At 41.0% G+C, this 23,141-nt stretch overlaps 1 protein-coding gene across 2 annotated transcripts in view; it reads right to left on the bottom strand.

The window, feature by feature from the left end:
* The window catches only part of GRIK2 (glutamate ionotropic receptor kainate type subunit 2), a 442,739-nt gene that overhangs the window by 262,675 nt on the left and 156,923 nt on the right, over nt 1-23,141 (bottom strand). For both annotated transcript variants that reach the window (XM_088665996.1, XM_088665995.1), the window contains exons 2-3: nt 16,991-17,167; nt 13,969-14,226 (exon numbers count right to left, since the gene is read on the bottom strand). In XM_088665996.1, coding sequence (XP_088522122.1) covers nt 13,969-14,226; nt 16,991-17,167 — 435 coding nt within the window. The remainder of the gene's footprint in view (nt 1-13,968; nt 14,227-16,990; nt 17,168-23,141) is intronic.

Raw genomic sequence — 23,141 nt, 5'->3', positions numbered from 1 at the left:
TAAGTAGAAGTGTTACATCAAAGACAGACAACCAGTGGTTGTAGGACTCCAAATCCCATCAGCCCCAACCAACATGGAGAAGCATAGGTCCCTCATCCTTGATATATGTGCCCCCCCTGTGATTACTGGATTGTTTTATATATTGGGGGTAAGGCATAGTTTTTGCAGTTGAATCTCATAAAACTGGTCCATAACTAAATGTACACACATGCCTTTACAGCAGAGGAAACTTTGACCAACTGTAAAATAGTTAGACTTCCGAAATTGATGGAACATTTTTGGATAGTACAAGAATCAGCAACAGCTGGACATGTTATTGTCACTCAATAAAGCCAAACCAGATGCAGTGGGAAAGTCACACTGTGTCTGCCCCATTCACAGAAAAAGCAGAACTTCAGGATCCACCATTTCATAGAATCATAGAGTTGGAAAAGACCACAAGGACCATCCAGTCCAACCCCCTGCCAAGCAGGAAACACCATCAAAGCATTCTTGACATATGCCTGTCAAGCCTCTGCTTAAAGACCTCCAAAGAAGGAGACTCCCCCACACTCCTTGGCAGCAAATTCCACTGCTGAACAGCTCTTACTGTCAGGAAGTTCTTCCTAATGTTTAGGTGGAATCTTCTTTCTTGTAGTTTGAATCCATTGCTTCGTGTCCGCTTCTCTGGAGCAGCAGAAAACAACCTTTCTCCCTCCTCTGTATGACATCCTTTTATATATTTGAACATGGCTATCGTATCACCCCTTAACCTTCTCTTCTCCAGGCTAAACATACCCAGCTCCCTAAGCCGTTCCTCATAAGGCATCGTTTCCAGGCCTTTGACCATTTTGGTTGCCCCCTTCTGGACACGTTCCAGCTTGTCAGTATCCTTCACTGTGGTGCCCAGAACTGGACACAGTACTCCAGGTGAGGTCTGACCAGAGCAGAATACAGTGGTACTACAGTGGTATTTACTTCAGGGGTGGGAAATCTTTTGGCTCCCCAGGCCAGATCCTTATCAGCATTAGTCTCATGAGATTGCCTACCGGTCAGTCAAGTGACATCACAATGACTTCGAGACATGGCTAAAATGAAGGGTTTCCCTCTTCATTTTAGCAGGGGATTCTGACACAAACCCCTTCCTGAATCAGTGTATCTTACTAGTATATTTAGTTACATTAGTACACTAGTCCAGGGGTTCCCAACAAAATTTTCTCGAGGACCCCTCATCGAGCCGCTATTGTGACAAGGACCCCCATTAATTCCTAATCCTAAAATTAAAAAGTGAGAGCCAAATTAAGAGTCTTTTTATATTTTATATTTATACGTTTTTTACAGTTGCTTGAACATCAAACGCATTTTCTTCCTCTTCATCTGTAGGCCTTTGTCGTTTTAACGAACCACTTTTTAACCAACGGTCCATTTTTAACTACGCGAACTGTAGCTTCCGCGAAAAACAACACTTTGTTTACAAACACTACTGTTTTGCAAAGAGGCAGCGCGCGCCAGGGAGGAGGGAGGGGAATGGAGAAGACAGGGTACCTGCGCAGTAGCGCACAAATGAAGCCGACGCGCGCAAAGCATCTTGGGGAGGTGAGCGTTAGTAGAATGCGCACGCTGCCTCTTTGCAAAACAGTAGTGTTTGTAAAGCGCCACCTAACGGCATACAGCAGAACTACTGCCTCTATCTAATTCTAGTTTTGCGCTAGACTCTGCTCATGCAGGAAGTGGCCAAAACAAAAAATCTGTTATCATACAAAATATATTTAATATATTTTTTATTCTAATAGCATCCTGCGGACCCCTCTGGCATAGCTTGCGGACCCCTGGGGGTCCCCGGACCACCTGTTGGGAACCACTGCACTAGTCAATGGAAAGGAAGAGGAAAGGGGCAATGATTTATAATTATCCATACACTAATTTGGTGTTAATCATATCCTACATATCAGCCAGCAGAAATTATCTTTTCTGGGCTTTCATTAGAAAGCAATACACAAAACATTCTTAAATCTTAGCTACCATGTTCACAAATCTTGACTACCATATATTAACTATGAGTTGAATCTTAGAGAAGTCTCTATGGACTTTATTTGACTATCATCTTCCATTTGTAAAAAGCCTGCAAGAAGTTCATTTTTTAAAAAAAAATAAGCCTCATGGGAAGCATCTAACATAATTAAGTCAAGGGTGTGGGGAGTTATCTAATGTGTTTTAAAGTTGAAACTTGGACAAGAAAGAAGGTGACACAGAAGAGAGGGAAGAACAGAGTTGGTAGAGAGCCGAAGAACATAGCAAGGTGCCTTGTAGAGAGTCAAGCCATTGGTCCATTTTCCTCGGTTTTGTCTATAGCGATTGGCAAAAGCTCCCCAGCATGGATGGGGAACATTTTCCACCCTGAGGGCTGCATTCCCTTCTGGGCAATCATCCAAAGACCACACACCAGTGCATAGTGGGAAGTGAGCAGAGCAATGATTGCAAGTTTTACCTTTGTATGGTAGGCTAGTTTCTACAGACATTCATGCAATGGGGAGATTTGGGCCTTTCATTCTGGAAGTATTAGCTGTGTGTCCTCTTATGAATGATCATTCCTCCCTCTGCTCACCCACCCCAACTTTAAATGTGAGGCAGGCCTCGTCATCCCTTGCACTTACACAGACTTTGGAATTCTTTCGTATAATAGGCACACTTGGTCATTATTCTCCCAGCCTTCTGGAAATATTAAAATCATTTTGCTTTGGAGACCTGGGGGTGGGGGTAGGGTGTGTAGGTAGGTAGAGAGCAGGTGATTTTATCAGTCAAGTTCTATCATTTTGATTGCTTTTTATTATATTTGATCTGTGTTTGGAGTTTGCTTTTTTTTTTGGAATGCTACTTTTTACGCCAGCAGGAAAGTGGGTTACAAATATAATATAATATATAATTCATACAAGGTTATTGATAGTCACATAACTCCTGGGAAGAACAGAGTGAAGCTATAAAAATGCAAGCCTACAACACAGAAATGTTGTGCTTAATATCATGCCTAGCAGCAAACATACACAAGATGAAAGCCAATTCATCAGGTATCCCGTCTGGGAATAACTGTATTGGGGGCAACAAATAATACAACAAGGTGAAAGATGGCAAGGGAGCAGAATAAAATGGAATATTGCATTGAAAGAAGCAGGATGAATGGAACAAAGCAGAAGAAATAGCAGCAGCAGAGTCAACAATCATGTAATCTCAATAACAGAGATCATATTGTAATGCAAAATAATTCTATATGCGATGACAGGAGTATTCTGTGTTGAAAAACAGAGCTGCCCTAGCAATGCATAAAGAAGGAAGAGGGGATCCGATTTGAAATTGCAAAAGGGGTATGCAAGTTGCGAAACCTTCCCATTGTCTATGGTTCACATCCCTACTGCACTTTCCCTTAGATGGTTTCCAGACAGACCAAATTATTTCTAGTCTGAAAGTTCGGATGAGGGGATAAGTGCTTGAGGATAATACCTGTGGTTAGGTAAGCCACTGTAGAGAGGAGAATCTGTTCTCTTCACTATGCACCCCTTTCAGTGTTAAAATCAGACCTTCATTCCTTCTTTCGATAAGAATGGGACATTAAACAGGCAACATCACATGCATATGTTGGATGATTACTTAACCGGACTGAGGGCTTAACACGCCCCCCCCCTAATCCATTATTTTATGTATAAACTCACTGAGCATGTGCCTGTGGAGATGCTATAGCAAAATCAGTTTTGACAGTAAAATATATGAGGGCTGTTAACCAAATGTATGCTGTGAAAACTGTTCCCTAAACTGCCAAATGTTGAGGATGAGGATTTATCACTATGCAGCAAAAAATGGTGCAGAATCCCAATGAGAACGTTTTCAGGCACAGAAGTTGATGGAGGGGAAACTGTGATCTTCAGAATGGTTGGCATCCATGTGCAGAACAGCTGACTACACAAGGAGGGGGAGGGAGAGAGAGAGGGACAGAGGCCAAAGTCATCTGTTACTGTGACTGCAAGAAATAAAATCTCCCGAGATCTCTGTTTCCAAAGTTTATGTATTAAAAAAGAGTGAGGAAGACATAAAATAATTCAGTCTCAGCAAACCTGCACATTAAATTTATAGTCCCAGTTAAATGAATATTGCACATTCTCTAAATGAATGATAAAAACCAAAAGCTGGAATGTGGACTGCGTGACAGCATACTGATCAAATTTAATTAATTTGCAACCAATTATTTGATTTGTTTAATACTAGTGGGGAGTTTCTGGCACTGCCTGGGAATTGTTAGAAATCAAATATATTGTTGTTTTTTAAATGGGTAGTGTAATTTGGTGACACTATCTCAAGAGGCAGCCCAAACTATGTCAAGAAACAGGCTCAGACACATCAAAGTGATGTTTCAGTCCACCATCTTGAATCAAAATGGCACCTGGCACCTGAATGTCAATGAAAAGCGCCAACCCTCATCTCAGGAACCCTCATAGCAGGTTTAGCAATGATATCTTGAGAGGCTGAGGCAATCTAGTCAGATACATGGGGTGCAAATAATAAAATTATTACCATTATTATTATTATTAGGCACATGAGCATCTAGAAAACAAACGGACAAACCGCTTTCCAAAATATATACTATAATATACATAGTTTGGTGGGCTTTGTCTTCAGTTTAGAACAGTCCTAAAATACATGTGGGTGAACAGTGCTTCAGAGGCAAGTCGGTAGAATGGGATGGGAAAACACTCCCCTCCCTGCCAGCAAGAACCCCATTACCCCAAGGGCCGTGGTGGGCTTCTTTTCCCTAGGGGCGGACTTTGGTAATAGCCATCCTGAGTGAGGACAAAATTGCTGCAGTCATCCTCCAGCTCAGTGGTTGAGTCCTCTGCAGTATCTTCATCTCCTAAGCCTGATAGAGGTCAGCAATCAGATGAGCTCCCTTTAACTACTTAGCCAGCTCCTCTAGGGAGGTGGAGTCAACCACACTACACATCCTGTCAGCCTATGAAAGGATTCTGCTTCCTGCTGGGACAATGTATTTCTATAGCTATGAAAGCCGGACAGAGCTTCGCCTAGTAGAGTGCAATGGAGCTACCCAAGTTCCTGCTTTTCTTTGACCTTTGCCTAAAAGAAACTCTGAATGGACTTTCCCTGTCTTGATCGGCTCTTGCCTGCTGTGACTTGATCTTGCTGACTTTTAACTGAACTTTACTTGTTTGATCTGACCTTGCCTTTTGTGCCTTGACTTCACCTGTGAGTCTCAGTTGCCCTTACAAGAGATTAACTGTTGGGTTATACTAGACTGACTTAGAGAAATGTGTGACATTACAGATACACACACACTTGAACAGGAATATAGTGCCCTATTTAAGTTGCATGTGATCTTTTTCCTTTATGTTATCAGGCTGAGCATCATCCCCTCCCGCCCCCGGCAATATTCCAGCTAAAGACTTTTGCTATCAAATCGGTTTCTCTGGCTTCATGGAGTCCCATATAATTTTTTAGGGGAAACAAAATATGCTATACTTCAACAGTCAGAACCAGAACAACACACCCTTTCCATGATCTCACTTTAAAAAGGGGGGGTGCATTCTCTGTTGTCACACAGACAATTCCTGACACAATTCAGCTACATGAGCTTCTCATTCTTTACTTTCAGAACAATCAGACAGGCTTCTCCTTCCATCAGAGTCTCAATGAACTTCACATGATTTATGGGGATAAAAAAAGCAGAATATTTGAATGCAAGTCAAATTAATGTTCACATTCATGACAGATTCTTAATGCAGGGACGCTAAAGCCATCAAAACAATAATTAAAATATAAATTTCTCTGCTTTTTAACACTGAGAAACAAATACAGTTAAACAATACTCAACTAATAAAACAATAGCTTTCCATTAAAAGGAAGGCACCATGCAGTAATTAGCTCTAGCACATAATTACTAATTGTGTTTGCCCTTGGCGTTATTGCATAGGTCAATTAAAATATTATGCACAGAGAGGATACAAAGCTACAAGACACCACCCAGAATCAATATCCTCACACCCTACAAAACGGATTGGAAAGTGTTATTTACTAATAGTGTGTTTTACAGTTCCTTCGGTTGAATGCCAAACTCATTTGGGAGATGTAAAGGTCTGAGTTCTTTGTGAAATGAAAATGTCATACACATACACACACCTTTTTTTAAATAACAAAAAAATACCGTTAACATTTATATTTAGGCTTCCACCAGCATAAATTGCTTTTTGCCAATATCATCTGTAGATTCATAAGAGATGCTTTCTGCCGTGTTGAGTTATTATTATTATTATTGTAATTCATGTCTTTCTAACTAGACTGCCCCGGGCTGATTCAAGATGCAGCAGTAACTGTGAAATATGTTTTCCCATCAATTTTGAGCGTAGTGATCTTATGAAAGAAGCTCCATGATGAGGGAAGGCTACAAGTTACTATTTTCCTGAAAGCTGCACTATAATTGCTGGGCCAACCAAGTAAATCCATAGGTTAAAGAGTCCTGTGGATTGAGGTTAACTTAGAGGTTAAAGAGCCCTGTGGATTGGCTTCTTGGTTATCAAAAGTTCCATGCACCTTGAATTTTTGTACTTTTCGCCTGCAAGATTTAATTCAGATGGACTTAAGTGTAGTAAAAGCTCTAGTACTTGCCTGTCCATTCAAAATAATAACAATCAGATTACTGATGTATGGTAACAGGAACCACCACAGGGCATGTGCAATTATTTTCCACAAAGCTACTGCTACTAAGATAGCAAAATACCCATGTAAATGTTTCCATCTCACATGGTTCACATTATAGCATGGCAAGAGAATAATCTACATGAAAGCAATGTAGGGGCCAAATTAAATGGCATGTAGCATTAGTGTGTTAATTTAAGTGGATCTGCTAAGAGTAGAACTTACTTCAATCCAACTGTGTTTAAACACACACATACCCAGGGGCAGCCCACACTGTATTTTTTCATTCAAGCCATCCTGACTTTTCCCAGGTACACTTTAAGGAGCCAAAAGAGAGTGTAAAACAGCAGATTCTGCATATATCCAACAACAATTTCAATAATTTCAATAGAAACTGTGACCTCCTAATTGAGAAGTCACCTTCCTCCAAGCAAGTACATACATTGGATTTTGGTTACTGGTATTTTGTAAACTGACCCTCACAGCTACAAAGCATTGGCTTATAAGTGGAGAAAGGGTGTATAATTAAGAAGTAATTGAGGTTTTGATAGCTAACAGTGCAATCCTATACATGTTTGCAGAAATCCTATGGAGTTCAATGAGTTCAGGTTCTAGGTAAACAGAAGGAAGTTCCACTGAACTGACTGGGACTTGCTTTTGAGTAGACATATAGAGAATTGCACTGAAGAGTTCCCTTCATTGATTGCACATTTCCATCCTACTCATGACCCTCGTTTATTTTGATGTTGTTTAATTATGTAAGAGGAGGGAGAGACAAAGAAAACTTTAAAAGGGGAGGCTCTGAAGCATAACAGATATTTTTTGTGGAGGGAGGAGTTTTATTCCAGCACATAACCTTAAAAGCACTTCATTTCTGGAATCATTTCTTTCCACCTTTGGCTTTCACTCAAAGGCACAAACAGGCTCTTTCTCGGATGCTTAAATCTTTCACCTACAACCTCAGCAAATGCTAATTGTCAAAATAGAGGAAGAAAATACCCGTTTCAACTTATAGCAACACATTTGCATATGCCATTAGATGCCACTGAACTATGTAACCAAAAGGTACCTCCAAGTAATGGCTTATGCAAATCAGGAGCGAAGATATCACGTTTCTTGTTACCCCACAGAGGCTTCAACTTGAAATCCTGCTTCAAAACTTTACTGTCTACAAAGTATTCTTTAGAACAGGACTGATCTCTTCCTTTCAGTTTAGAGAAGATTAGCTCTTGTAACTGGATTTTTGAGAAATCCAGGGGGAAAGCTGGATTTCGTCTTTTTAGACCTCAGGAGGAATACAAGAGATCAAGCTTTGCCATTTGCTTTACCTGACATAAAAGAGGCAGGCTTAATTAAAATGTGTGGGTATTTTGCAGGTGCACATCAGGGATAGTACATCGCTAGCACAAATCAAGGGATGCTTGCTTAGAATTCTCAGAGAGAGAAAAATAGATTTCCATAGCTATAGCAATGCTGAGATCTAGAGCAAAATGCAAAGTTTGCCACAGACTGAAATCCTCTTTAGTTGTTGAGCCAAATATGCATGGACTGTGGCACCAACTGCTGAGGGAATGAAGGACTGTGTGTGCCAATCATAGGAGCCAACTCCTAGGGGCCGAGGTCCCTTTGCTCCCCTCATAAAATTGTTGATGGGCATTGCCATTTAAATGGTGTGCATCTTGTGAAGGATTATGTGGGGTGGGGCCTTACCTGGCCCCCCAATATTGTATTCAACTTGGCACCCCTTGTGCCAATCCTGCCCCCAAAGCCCTGCATGTGCTGGTCATGTATGCTCCACTAATCTTCTCACACTGAACAAGAAAGTAGGAAGGCTGAACATGCTTTGATGCCCCTTTCATACCTTCCCACTGCTGGAACACAGACAAACAAACCCTGCAGATGACTAAGGTCCCAGGCCTTCCTTGCTGCAAAGCCAATGATCCTGAGATATGTGCTCTGCCACGATGAAGAACATCACAGGGAAAGTGAGTTCCCCTTGATATTAAGGTTTCATTTTCAGGCAGCTGATAAACAATGTATCTGCAGCATGCTCATTAAAAATGAAATAGATAGTTATGAAGTACAACAGATAAAATCCCTTTTTGTTATAACTATACTTTATCACTCCCTTAACAGGTTCTTCTTCGGTGCTTGAAACAAGTGGCCTGTAAATCAGATATTTATTGTTGTTGTTATTACTTATTTATGGTTCACCCTTAAAGTACACAGCACTCTGTAACTGCCCAGGACTGTACCATGCTTACAACCACCATAAATAGTTTATTACAAATGGCTTCCTATAAAGCATTTATAATATGACTTTTAATATAACATACGGCCTGTAAATTGTGCTAACATATTGAAGAAGTGGAGATTTTGCCAAAGGGATGCACACTTTTCAAAGGATGTAGTCTAATTGGTTTTCCTGCATTCATGGAAAGGTGTTTGATCCAGTGGAGTCCTCCTCCAAAGGAAGAGATTCCATTGTTGTCATTTTCCCCTGCAGCCTCACATGCCACCTTCCCCTCTGTTCTGGAGAGCCCTGCAGCTCTCTGCAGCTGTTTAACATCTCCCTTCTTCACTAGGAGAGGTGCCCACTGTATCAATACACCTATAAGTGCAAACACCATAAATACAAGGGCACCAATGGCATGCCACCCTTAAGATTTGAATGGCAGGGTTTGGCTAGATGAAAATAACCCAGGATCTCTTGTATAGATGGTATCTTACACCGGAAAAACTAGCTAAGATTTATCATAAGCAAGATAATAAATGTTGTAAATGTAAGAATGTAGAAGGAACCCTTTACCACATGTGGTGGACTTGCCCCCAAGTAAAGAACTTCTGGGAAAAGATTTATAATGAAATGGAAAAAAGTGTTGAAAAACACCTTTGTTAAGAAACCAGAAGCTTTTTTTTACTAAGGATAGTAGAAAAGGAACTACCTAAAAAAGATATTACGTTTTTTCTGTATGCAGCGAAAATTTTATTAGCTAAGAATTGGAAAAGTCAAGAAATACCAACAGTGGATGATTGGCAGATGAAGATGATTGAATTTATGGAACTGGCTGAATTGACCGGGAGAATACGTGACCAGAGGGAAGAGTCGGTGGAAGAAGACTGGAAGAAATTTAAACTGTATATAAGAAATAATTGCAACATTGTGAAAGTTTGATACAAGATCTGGAAGTACATGGAGGCTGTAGAGGTGGTTTTGTAGAGTTATCATAGTATATTTAGATTTAGATATAAGTGTTAAATAAGAAATTAAATGTTAGGTAAGGTAAGATTAAAAGGATTGAATTATGGATGTTAAGGAAAAAATAAGAGGATTGAAGTATGATTTAGAAATTACTAAGGATGATGTACAATGAAACGCAGTTAGGAGGGATATGAGGAAGTCAACAATGTCAGGATACATGAATGATAACTATGGTTTCTTTTTCTTTTTGTATGTTTTGTGTTTTATGTGATTTTTTGTATTTTTGTGTTTTATGTGTTTTTCAGTTTTATAAAATCAATAAATACATTTTAAAAAAGAAAAAAGAAATCACCTAGGATCTCCCTGCTGTTAAATATCCTTCCACTTAGGTTTGTGAATTCTGGGGAGCTATTGTACATATGCACCTATGAGGCTTGGAAGCACATCTATAATGTGAAAGTTACTGACTTATTGCTAGGGGAAACAGTGGTCAAATGTTCCACAGCTTTCCTGGTCTCTCCCATGACATTACTAGTGGCCCCAAGCTCAATACATTTCATCTAGATTTTAGTATGTCACAGAGAGAAAAATGGGACAGATTCAGGTCAATCATTATTCCATAGATGCACCAAATTCCATAGACACACCTTAGATGGAGCAATAGCTCAGCTGGTTAGAGTAGGATGCCGATAACGCCAAGGTTGCAGGTTCAATTCCCACATGGAACATCTGCATATTCCTCCATTGCAGGGGTTTGAACGAGATGATCCTCAGGGTCCCTACCAAGTCTACAATTCTATGAGTCTAAGGGGTGACCCTCACTCCCCCCCCAACAAAAAAATAAAATACTGAAGGTGTGATGGACACCACAGAAGCTCTTTGTTAGGAGGAATGTTTTGCACCACACGCCAAAGCTATATATTATTATTATTATTATTATTATTAAAGTCCAGTAGCACCTTAGAGACCAACTAAGTTTGTTCTGGATATAAGCTTTCGTGTGCATGCACACTTCTTCAGATACGAAAAAAGAAGGTGCATGCACATGAAACTTATACCCAGAACAAACTTAGTTGGTCTCTAAGGTGCTACTGGACAATTTTATTTATATATTTCGACTGCGTCAGACCAACACGGCTACCTACCTGAATGCCCAAACTATGATTTACAACAGCAATATGTGTGGGGCCCAGGATGTGCAGCAATTGTGCAGCAATTATATTGTCTTGTGCAGCAATTATATTGTGCAGCGGCTGTCTGCCTGACTGGGACCCATTGATATATATACAGTGGTACCTCTACTTACGAATAACTCTACTTATGAATGTTTCTACTTACGAATGGAGCTCCGTCCGCCATCTTGGATGCGGTTTAGATAGGATTTTTTCTACTTACGATTTTTTTCTCTCAATGCATTCCTATGGGATTCGACTTGCAATTTTTTTCTACTTACAAATGTGCGTTTGGAATGCATTAATTTCGTAAGTAGAGGTACCACTGTATATATATTTAAAAGTGAATGTAAGAGCGTAAGAAGAGCCTGTTGCTTCAGGCAAGTGGACCATCCAGTCCAGCATCCTGTTCTCACAGTGGCCAACCAGATGTCTATGGGAATCAGCAGAGCAGACCGTCAGCATAACAACACTCTCCCTTCTTGCAGTTTCAAGCAAATGGTATTCAGAAGCAGAGGCAGAGCATAGCTATCATGACCAGTGGCCACAGGTGGTCTTAAGCGCCATGAATTTGTCTAATCCTCTTTCCAAGCCATCAAAGTTGATAGCCACCCCTGCCTCTTGTGGGAGCAAATGTCATAGTTTAACTATGTGCTGTGTGGAGAAGTACTTTTGCCTGTCCTGAATCTCCCAACATTCAGCTTCACTGGGATTCAGTGAGTTGTAGTGTTATGACTATGAACTCAATACCAAAAATAGCAATTCCCTGGGTGGGGATATCTTTACTGGAGCAAGGGGAGGTGTATTTTTATCTTTGGGGCAAGCTTTGGAAAACCAAGCAGTATAGGAATATAGGCACTGGAAGAAGAGATGGTTGAACAGACATGGTTTTCTTATTGGAACAGCAGCTGCACTGTGTTAGGTGATCAGAAACTATCATGGTTCCTTGTAATGTAGGATTCTATTTTGATTTAGATATTCATTATATTTAAATTTAGTCCAATTTTATTTTTCACGTGGCTATTATTCTTTTGTATTGGTGTATGGCTGCAATCCTAACCATGCATAATCAGTGGGGCTTAATCCCAGATAAGTGGGGTTAGGTGTGCAACATTATGTATTTAAACTGACACCGCAGGTTTTAAAGACATGCAGTGATCAGAAGCATACATTTAATTTCAATGTTTATCATTAATAATATATTCCACTTTCCCCCTTGCAACAGGAAAACTTCCTTCAGAAGAGCAAATGAATAATCTGCTGTATGGAACACAGGAAGCTGCTTTCTACTGAGTCAGGACTTTGGACTGTCTACCCTGCCTGGCAGCAACTTTCAAGATTTTTTTGCAGCAGTATTTCTCAACCCTCCATGGAGCTGCCAGTGGTTGAACTTTCTGCCTGTAAAACATTATTTTCTTTACTTACAGTATTTATACATGACCCCCGTTAACTAACGAATCTCTGGGAGGCTTACAATAAGATTTAAAAACAGCTGTTTACGAAAATGAAACCGTAAAATCTAATGCACCTTTAATCAAAAACAGAAGATAACTATAAAACTAAACTCACAGCAGCACTAACGTTCCACACGTCTTTAAACTCCAAAAGTATCCAAAGAGTCTGTAACTCATTAAAGAACCTTAAAAATGAAGTAAACCAAAAGCCTAGAATAATAATAATAATGTTTTTACTTGCTGAGAAAAGGTCAACAAGGTAGGCATCAGGTGAGACTCTCTGGGAAGAGCATTCTACAGCCAGGGTGCCACTACTGGAAAGGTCCTCTATCCAGTAGCCATTCCCTGCACTTGGCAGGGGACTCACAATAGGAATGTGCTTTACCTCTGAACTACAGCCCTTCCCATTTTTCTATGGTTAGAACGCTACAGACCTGGAGAAACAAACACACCTTACCAAAATAAAACAAGACTTATGTACTCATATTTACATCACCAGATATAACTTGGTGAAGGACCACCCAGCAGGGAGGGCATTGCTGAACATCTGGCCTCCTGGCAACAGCATCACGGTCACTTATTTGGAGAGAAGGAGGCAGGAGAGGCCAGAACAGTGTGGATGTACTGATAGATCTAATCCAGCACTCCTACAGGTACCTCCCCACTGCTTCAACCCTCTTCCTTCCAGTAAGCTGGAGTGACACTGCTGTTGGGAGGCCAGGTGTGTGGAACTGACCCTCCCCACCAACTGCCCATCTCAGTGAACCCTGAAAGATGTATAGTGTTCAAAACTCCCTTTGCATATGAAGTTTCTTAGCAAACTTCGATAAGGACAGGGACAACGGCAAATTTACATTCAGCACACAGACCTGTTCCCAACTCTATGGTCAATGCTTCTTAACACAGGAGCTACTGGTGTGCCTGAGAGCTACTATATATGCAAAAACCTGCACCCTTTGGGGTTTGTTCCCCCCCCCAAAAAAATGTTACAGATGAACACCTCTGGTTTGCTTGCAGTATTAATGAAAACAAATTGCAGGTTTACGATTGCAAATCTTTCTACAAAATGTAATCGGCAAGGGTCCTCTGTTTAATAAAGACATACATACCTAAAACAGACAATCTTTCCCTGATCTGTTTTCTATATGATACAGGAAAAAGGAGATTGTCCTCATGAAATTTTCAGATGTTTTCCTTGACTTGAGATGCCTAGACAAATAATTGGATAAACCTCTAGCTTTTAATGCGGTGATCTGAAATCCTTCTCTCCCTTTTTCATGTCATTATAAATTGAATATACAGAAAAAGTTATGCATAATGAAGGAGTTGTAGGTAGGGTGAATCTGTGTATTTTATTTTCTATTGTTCTGCAACAAAATCTCACAATATTATTTGCTTGTTTAGAGGAACACAACACATTATGCATGCCCTCAAATTCAGCTACATACTGTCCTACAGTGATACCTACCTGTGCTGTCATCATAAACAACCGTGACAGTTTTCCACTTGAAGAACTGCACAAGGTCAAGGATGGCGCGGCTGAGTGAAGAGAAATCTGGATAAAGACTGACATAGAATGAGTCTTTGTTGTCTGAAACCTGATGTTTCCAGCGCGTCTGTATATGTGGAACCCCTAAAGCGTTGCAGATAGATTGCACTGCATTAGCCGAAGAGCTATGTGAAGGTCCAAAGATAGCTGCTACTCCAAGAGAAAGCTGATCACAAGCTGAAAGGAAAGGAAAATATGATTAACAGTGTGCAGAGAACAACACACACAGTGATAGTTTTTTCAGGCAGTCATCTGCTCAAGCAGGCTTGTTGTTGATGCAAGTCTCTCTCCACAGGCAGAGTACAAAGTAACTACATTTTGAGAATATGTGGTTAAGTATTAAGTTAGAGATGTGCACATTGTGATCTGTCAGTGTCAACAGATCTCTGTTCACCTGTTATTGTGGCTCTCTGGAAGGATTCTACCACAATCAAAACAGATGTCCATGGAGTTAGAGGCTATCTAGTGTCCTTGCCAGCACATCCACTCAAATTTTGGCATTTCTGGTTGCATTGGCTTCGAACGTTTCCATGATCAGTTTTGTGGGCTACAGGACGGACCCACACTGTGAACTCTCGTCTTTGCTTCAACATTAGCTTTCTAACACTCAAGCTTGTTATTAGCCAACCCTTAGCCTTGGGGCATCATGTTCACAAGCTACTTGTCTTGCCTAGTCACCTGCACATCCGTAAAGACTAACCAGCACCACCCAGTTCTAAACATTTGCACAAGCTTATCTGCCTGGAGCATAATTTCCCTGCCATGTAAAATCAGGGCTTTTGACAATGCCCTGGTGCTGCAATTAGCACAACTCCTCATTCTGTGCATTTATTGCCTGTATTTGTTGATACGATATGCAAGCTACAAATGCTCAGTGCATCTCAACTTGCACTAGGTATCACACAAAAAGTGATGAGGTAGAAGATGCAGTGGGGGACACCTTGGATTGCTAAGGAATTTGATATCTGGCTTCAATTATTTTCTTTTCACCTTGTGGAGGAGAACCCATCATCACTGTGGCTACATTTGAAGCCACTGAATATTGCTGCAGAGGGATCATTTTATTGATGTGCTCTTTGCACATTTTAATGTGTCCATCTTTTCTGGATAAGGAGAATCCAGTTCAGTGAGGGTATCTTTATGCTACATTTGCTCCTAAATTCCTTGCTAACTACACAATATCCATAATCTAGAAGAAATATCCAGATAGAGCTTCTTCCTAAAGAAATAATAATTCTGTTTTTGGTGAAAGGGAGGAGGTCACTGGCTGGTAGTTTTATTTTGTTTTTAAATTAATTTAGCATTGAAATGTTGTAGTAGTAGTGTATCATCTCTTTCAGTAATAGTAGAAAGGAGTTTAAGTAAACAACACAATACAAAACAGTAAAAAAAAAGGTGTGTGGTGCTTTTTTCTATGGAGCTCATGCTGTGCAATACAGAACATCCTTCTATGATGTTTGAGTATAAGGCACAATTCTGTAAAAGTCCTTGGACGCAATCCAATCTGGGTCCATTAGAAACCAGTGGGAAGTTTGTCACAGACTTCAATGGGATGCAAATTTCCCCATAAAGTTTGCCGTTTCTAAGCATGGACACGCACTGTTGTAACTACTAAGCATGAACTTTTTTTGAAGTGTATTGTTCACTAATGCATCAACCTTTTGTACCTGTAATAAAATGCTATGAGATGGAACCTGTAACAAGCAGTGATAGCTGGCAAATTATTCCCTCCCAGTAGACTTTTAAAGAAACCCCATGAAAGGCACATTTCTTCTGCATGTGGCCTACAATGATTCTATTCTAAGCTAACAGTGTGATCTTAAAAAAGAAAAAAAAGTATTAACAAGAATTTTGATTGCATTTCCAGCATTCTTAGTTCAAATGACATCTTCAGCAAATTCTCCTCTTGCCCAGGGATTTTGCATCGGTATGGTGCTTTTAAAATCTAATTAATTTCCCATCTGTACTCCATTCCAGGCATCCAGCTGATGGGCAGTCTGATATACAGCCAAATTAAAACTTATTGCAACTGCACTATACCAGCTGAAATCAAAGTATGTGGGGTGATTTAACTGGGTTGAGGTCTAAAATAACAACACCTTTGACAAGAACATTTGCCTGGTCACTAAGCATGAGCTACTGTCCCAGCTGAAAACATCAATATGGTTGTTAAGACTTCTGTCACAATAAAGGCACCATGGTATCTGAACTATCCACCTTTCCTTTCTAACTTCTTCCATCTTATAGAAATGCCTAGCAAAGACGTACTGCTGTTTTGAAGCCAAGCAAACTACACTTATGAGAGTGGACAAAGTGTGAGAATTGTGCCAAGGAGACCTGGGGGAACAAGCCCTTCAAGTCATAAAAAGTCAATGTCTTCCCACCTCAGGTTCCCATTCCTCAATAAAGGGCATCAACAGCCTATCTCACAAGACTGCTGTGAAGATAGAAGAAATAATTACTTTCATTGGCGTGGCTTTCAGTCACTGATAATGTACCTTGCTCTACTTTGTTGCATGTGTATGTGGGCCTGGAGGAGCCCAGCATGGGATTCTCACTAACAGACGTCTGTACTCATGGCTTTTGCCTCACCACTGCTATAGAGATCAGTGCCAGTCATGAATTCTTATAGGAGACAAGCGTGTGGGGGCTGGGGCTGCACAATGTAAGCACACCATGTGCGCACGCCACGGGCATGTGTGCATTATTTCGTGCAGTGCACAAAACTCCCAGGGCATGCTGATGTCACTCTTGTTTTTGCATGGCCAGGATGTAGCTTACTGTGCAAAGGTAAGTATCACAATACTCTGCCCACTTTTGCTTCAGGCCTTGCTCACCAGTATCCACCACACAACTCCCGGAAAGTTGCTCACAGGCCATTTGAGACTGGGGAAAAAAATAAAGGTTCCCCATCCCTGCCCCAAAGCTCTTAGAAACATACCTTTTTTGGATGCTTCAAAACTATCATAGAGATTTATCTTCTGAGTATCATATGTTAATGTAGTGTTTGGCAACAGAGTTCTGTTTCTATTGATTGTGTTCACAGCAAATCTGAAGGCCAGTTCTTCTGCTCCCATTGCTCCCGTTGGGCCAGATTCCACACATTCAAAAATACCCCCTGGAGAAATAAAAAGACACAGCAAGAGGGTAGAAATATTACTTAAAATGTCCAATATCATCAAGTCATGACAACAGATTTTACAGGTGATGTACAGGTGATGTACAAATTGCCTTGCTGAAGTCTGGTTGTAAGGGGTTGGGTTTTTTTGGGGGGGGGAGTGTTATGCTTAGGTTACAATGCAAAAAAGAATCCAACTACATATGTAGATCATGAACTGTAATGTAACAACAGGGCCTGGGCAGGCTGCAGGCCTTCCTGTTTTATACCTGCTGGGATTGACAAGGCATCTGACCATCACCTGAATCTCATAGCTCTCCTGATGAGTGCTTTGGTCTGCCCACCAGATACCAGACACTCTACCATTCAAATTAGGCCCCAATGTTTGTTACAATCCCCTTCTCAATTAAGTAATCAATTTTAATCTAGAATTTAAATTCTTAAAACTTTCTTATTTGTAAATTTGAGCATGTAAACTACTGCTCTCACTTCATCAGAAACAGTATTTCTATCTGCAACACACTTGAGCAAACCTGCTCCTCTTCCTTTCACAGATATTTTGTTGCCATTTGCAGCTGTAGCTGCCTCTGATTAGTTATCATTTAACTCTTGGGGGAAATAATTAGCATCACAAGTCCATCACAAGCCATGTGCATAGAAGCTGCCGAACCAATTAACCAACTAGAAGGATTACTGTTAATAGCACCAGTTTTCCTGTAACTTGAAATTGCTGGATAGTTTTGCTGAACTGTAAAAGCATTTTTAGTTTGCTTTCTGTTGCCACTCTGGAACTTTTCTTTATTAGTGCCACTTTGTTTTGTACGATTCCTTGCAAATGAAGGAAAACAACTTTACTGCTTGTATATGTTGATAATATAATTTTGGTTATTGAGGACAAACAAGATTGTACAAAAACAAGATTGGGTGCAGGCCTGGCCAGGACAAGGGGTCCTGACTGTGACAAAGGTGACATGTGTGCTTGCTTGCTTGATTAACAGCTGCTGGGAACTTCAAGGTCCCTGCTCTCCCTTCTTATGGTCTTTGTACTAGACATGGAGACTCAATAGAGAGCTTTATAATTTAGGAAGGCTTTGGAAGAACTGGTTGACAAGTCTTATCAGTCGTTGATGTATGAGCGGATTTTATTTGCTGCTATTCTGGGCTTCTGGTGCACCAGGGTTTACACCAGCATAATAGACTTGGCCAGGGTGCCAGAAGGGATACAATTTATGAGCTTTCTCCATTATCTGCACAGCAGGGGATGTTCAGTAAACAGTGCAGAGGCTTAGCTGAAGCATTCCCTGCTGGTTACCTGCTTTCAGCAATAGGGATCACTGTTTGGTAGTACCCAATTGGTTAGCTGTCAGATTCTAGAGCTTCCCTTAGGTAATTCACAAAATACAGAGTTCATTCATAAAACACAGTGTTCATTCATAAAGCAGTAACATAAATCTCCATTGCTACATATTGGGTATATATTTCAGCAGTTGAACGTACAGGTTTATGGCCATGCTGTAGTGTAGTGCTTATGCAACTGTGAATAAAAGGTGGCAGGGCTCATTGTTTTGGGGTTTGGGGTGGGGGGAGGTGACAAAACTGATTTCCAATAAGTGCCCCCCTTTATTTCCATAACAAGTCCTTGAGTCTGTACTCTGAATAGTGACACCAGGGACCTAGAAGGTGCAGGGCTTGTCAGTCCAACCCCTGCGCTGTCTCATCAGGGCTGACCTTCAGGCGATTGGAGCAATTGGGCCAAATTGGGCCCAGCGTGCCACTCCTAAAAGGGCTCCCACACCAGGGCAATTGAGATGGATTTTTATTTATTTATTTATTTATTTATTTATAAAAATAAAATTTTGCAGGCTTTGGCTGTGAACTGGGGGCCTACAAAAAAATTCAAGTTGCGCCCCACTGCCTCAAATTGGGCCCCACTGGCTAGTCCTGAGTCTCATAGATGCTGGGCCTTAGTTGCCCTGTCCTCGCATGAAGTCTTGGGTTTGCAATTTTGGGAGAGGGGAGACTGTGGCACTGGGGAAAGAGCAGGCTGGTGAGGCTCCCTAGATTTAGAGGACTGAATTGCCCTGCCCTCGCATGAAGTTTTGGGTTTGCAATTTTGGGAGAGGGGAGACTCCCCGCTGGGGAACGGGTGGGCTGGCGAGGCCCCCTAGATTTAGAGGCCCTAGGCTTCAGCCCACTTAGCCTATACATAAATCCAACACTGGGGCCCTGTCTGCTTTCACTGGCTTTGCAACCTGTGTGTGGATTGATTTGCTTTCTTTCTTTTAGGGATCTCACATGTGTCAAGGTATCTAGTGGGTGTCAAGGTTCACTTTATAGGACGGTATCTGACTGAAATTCGGACATGAGAAACAAGTTGAAACAACATGACACAAAAAGAACAAAGCATACGGGCAATAATGGGCACTTTGTAAGTCCCTCACCACTCTGCTAATTAGTATATTATCAAATCCCCAGATAGGTTTAGCTTCGCAAACTGCCTCCTTGTTTCAGCCTACTGTCTCATCACTAGCAGAAAAGTGGAGTGTCTATGTTTGTTTTTTCTACTGCCAAACCTATAAAAACCCATCCCTTGGGAAATGGATAGTGAAATTATGTGAAAGCAAAAAAAACAACCCACCACACATACTGTGAAAGAAAGTGAGGAAATGGCTGTTTATAATGGTACCTCGTTAGATCTCACAAAGATCCAATGATTAGAGCATTATACTTAAAATGTGCAGATACAAACTGAGCGAGCAGGAAAAGAATTTTCTGCAAATGACTATAATGAGACCACAAAAGTTATAAAGAGAGAAGGGGGAAGAAATGGGTCACTCCAGACAACGGTCAGGTGGTGTTAAACAAGAAAAAGGGCAGGGAAGTTGAATAATTGACTAATACACACATGAATATGAGAGGAAGATGAATATGCTGCAGGTTAATGGTCAGAGACATATTCAAGAGTTTCTAGTCTTGTTAGCAGTCCTCTATACTCAGGGCTTTACCAAGGTATTTACCAAGATATTTGAAATCACACTGCATCCTGAAGATAGATTCTCTTTTGGTTTTGGCAGTCTCCAAAAAAAAAAGTTTTGCAGCAGAACATGAGCAATTATTCCCTTTGCTAGATACCAACTGACAAGGAGAGGAAAAACATGTTCGTTAAAAATGATCAAGACTTTAAAAAGGGAGGTTTGGAGGGGTTTTGTTGAGGAAATGATAATACTGTGAATAAATAAATTCAGGCACACTGGATGAGTTATGAAATAGAATATTATATCCAAACTGACAATAGATTCATATCAACAAAAAGGCAAATTTAATGGGATCCCCCCCCCCATGAAATGTACACTTGGAAAAGCATCACAGTTCTTTTACATTGTCATCAAAAGCTCTGCACAACACTTCTGCCCATCACAAACACACAGCACTCTTCCTGCTATGGAATATATTGCTACTCCTGTGCTCCTGTTTGTATAAATTGTCCCTTAGTTGCTGGATTTAGAGAATCATGAGTCACAAGCATTAGTAGAACTGATACTAGGCTTGACCACCATGTCTGTAACAATATTTTCCTTCCTACAAAATGGAAGTGGGAGGGGGGATCTATGATGCAGTAAATTACCCCATACTACCACGTCCTGCCTTCCAAAAGGCTGTCATGAGTCTTGTTAGTCGATCTGAACTTGTCAGTTGCTTTCCCTACCATTGTTGTGCCTATTCATGACAGCAGTATTAATAACCAAGTAAGGCATGCAACACATGTTCTCAGATAAACAAGGAGAGAGAAAAGTAATAAATCTTGCAATTCTAAAGTAGAAAAGCTGCCAAAACCCTGGCCTATCTCTGTCTCACAGCTTGAAGGAGGCAGAAACGCGACTTGTCCGATTTCCAGGGCACCCTTTGGGACTGAAACAGGACCTTTATCCAAAACTGCTAAATAATCTAAAATAGCTACTTAAAATCCACAATTTTTACACCTGAAAACCAGGGCATTCTTATTTGCATTCAAAGCTTTGAACTTAATACACAACACTGTGGTTGCAGTCAAAACCATTCAAGGACCATGGTCCTTGATTCTGCTACATACGCATTGTGCTAATGTAACCCTGTGTGCTGCATTTAACAATAAAGGTTAAAATGTAAAGGACCGACCCCTGGGCAGTTAAGTCCAGGCAAAGGTGACTATGGGGTGTGTTGCTCATCTTGCTTCAGGCTGAGGGAGCTGGTGTTTCTCCACGGACAGCTTTCCGGGTCATGTGGCCAGCCAGCATGACTAAACCACTTCTGGTGCAATGGAACACCATGACAGAAGCCAGAGCGCATGGAAATGCCGTTTACCTTCCCACTGCAGCAGTACCAGTTTATCTACTTGCACTGGTGTGCTTTCAGACTGCTAGGTTGGCAGAAGCTGGGACAGAGCAACGGGAGCTCACCCCATCACAGGGATTCGAACCAGCAACCTTCTGATTGATAAGCCCAAGGGGCTCAGTGGTTTAGACCACAGTGCCACCCTTGCATTTAACAATAGGCAGTCAGGGACAACAGCATATGGAATGTGGTCCAAGGTTTCTTATCAAACTGGAAATTGTTAGACAAAAGATCTGCAAATTCATGCCAGAAAATACACATGCCTTAACACTGACCAGATTCTTTATAAAACATGTGCCATATTAATGGAAGCAGCCTCTTCTGAAAGCAAGAATCACACTTGGAACTTTCAATTTTCAGCAGCACCCTGTGTGATGCCAAAATTCAGTGTGCCCTCACCTATTGCCTTCCATTCTAAGTCATTGTTGGGGCACCCTCTTGGCTTGGCTCCAACTCTCTGGAGCAGATTTTTATGGGCAGCAGGGGAGCAGAGATGAAGGAGAAGTCCTCGTGTTCAAGTTGAAATCTGGTCCAATGTTGAATATAACTCATTTACTTGGTGGCAGGCACCGAGCAGAAGGGGTTGGATTAGCTCATTTGCTGATCTATCCTTCTTGACGTAGTGCAGGCTGCAGACCATGCGACCACAACCACCATAAGTTTTATGGTAGACACAGGACCCAATCAGTTGGGAAGCTCCTCTTGAGCATGCCCTACTAAAATGAGTAAGTGCCCACAAAACTACCATATAGTATTTTATGGATCTTCTGAGCCCATTATATCACCTCTGGCTACCTGCAATTTCACAGTAAACATACAGTAACCATAAATGGGAATTAGTTTGCCCTCTCAATGACAGGATATTACTTTAGATGAGGTAGCACAAGCTGTTGCCTTGGCACTGCCATATCTAAAGCAGACGTGTCCATGGGAAAGTTTAGTAAGACAGACTGAAGTGTTTTATGAACACTAGTACAGAGGAAGACATGAGATAACCCTTCATCACTGACTTTCATACCTTTCTTATCTCCTTGAGATACTAATAGGGTGCTGATTTAAAGGGCAAATGAATTTCCTAGTGCACCATTGAAGCACGTATTTCAGGCTACCTAGTGCCTATGCAAAAGCACATCAGAAATGCATACCACATTCTGACCGCTTCTGCATTCTGCCCTCTCTAGCAGATGGGGAACATGAAATAGATGTGTCACATAAAACCTGAAAGCTGCCACTGACCACTTGAACAGTCACACTCAAATGAATTCCAAATGATGCCAGGCATGATAAAGATGGCTAAAATAACCTGATACAAATGCTAATGTCTAACTCCTGGGTTCCTAATGGCATCTCACTGAAATGGCTGAAGGATTCTATCTAACCTTTGAGAAATGAACTTTCAATATGCAATGGAACGTGCACATCATGTCACATTACAACGTAATTATGAACCAGATGGATTGGAAGATCATAAATCATGCTAATTCAGTAGGTTGCATACAGACCTGATCATATTTCAAGGCGAACCAATGAAATAAAGGGGATCCCAGTTAAATGTGAATTAAAATTGTCATGTCTATTTCAGTGGGTCTAATCTAAGCATGTT

This window comes from Zootoca vivipara, chromosome 3 (assembly GCF_965207765.1).
Source record: "Zootoca vivipara chromosome 3, rZooViv2.hap1.1, whole genome shotgun sequence".
Taxonomy (NCBI): Eukaryota; Metazoa; Chordata; class Lepidosauria; order Squamata; family Lacertidae; genus Zootoca; species Zootoca vivipara.
Note: the sequence above shows the minus strand (reverse complement) of the source record. Positions and strands in the feature narration are given on the sequence as shown.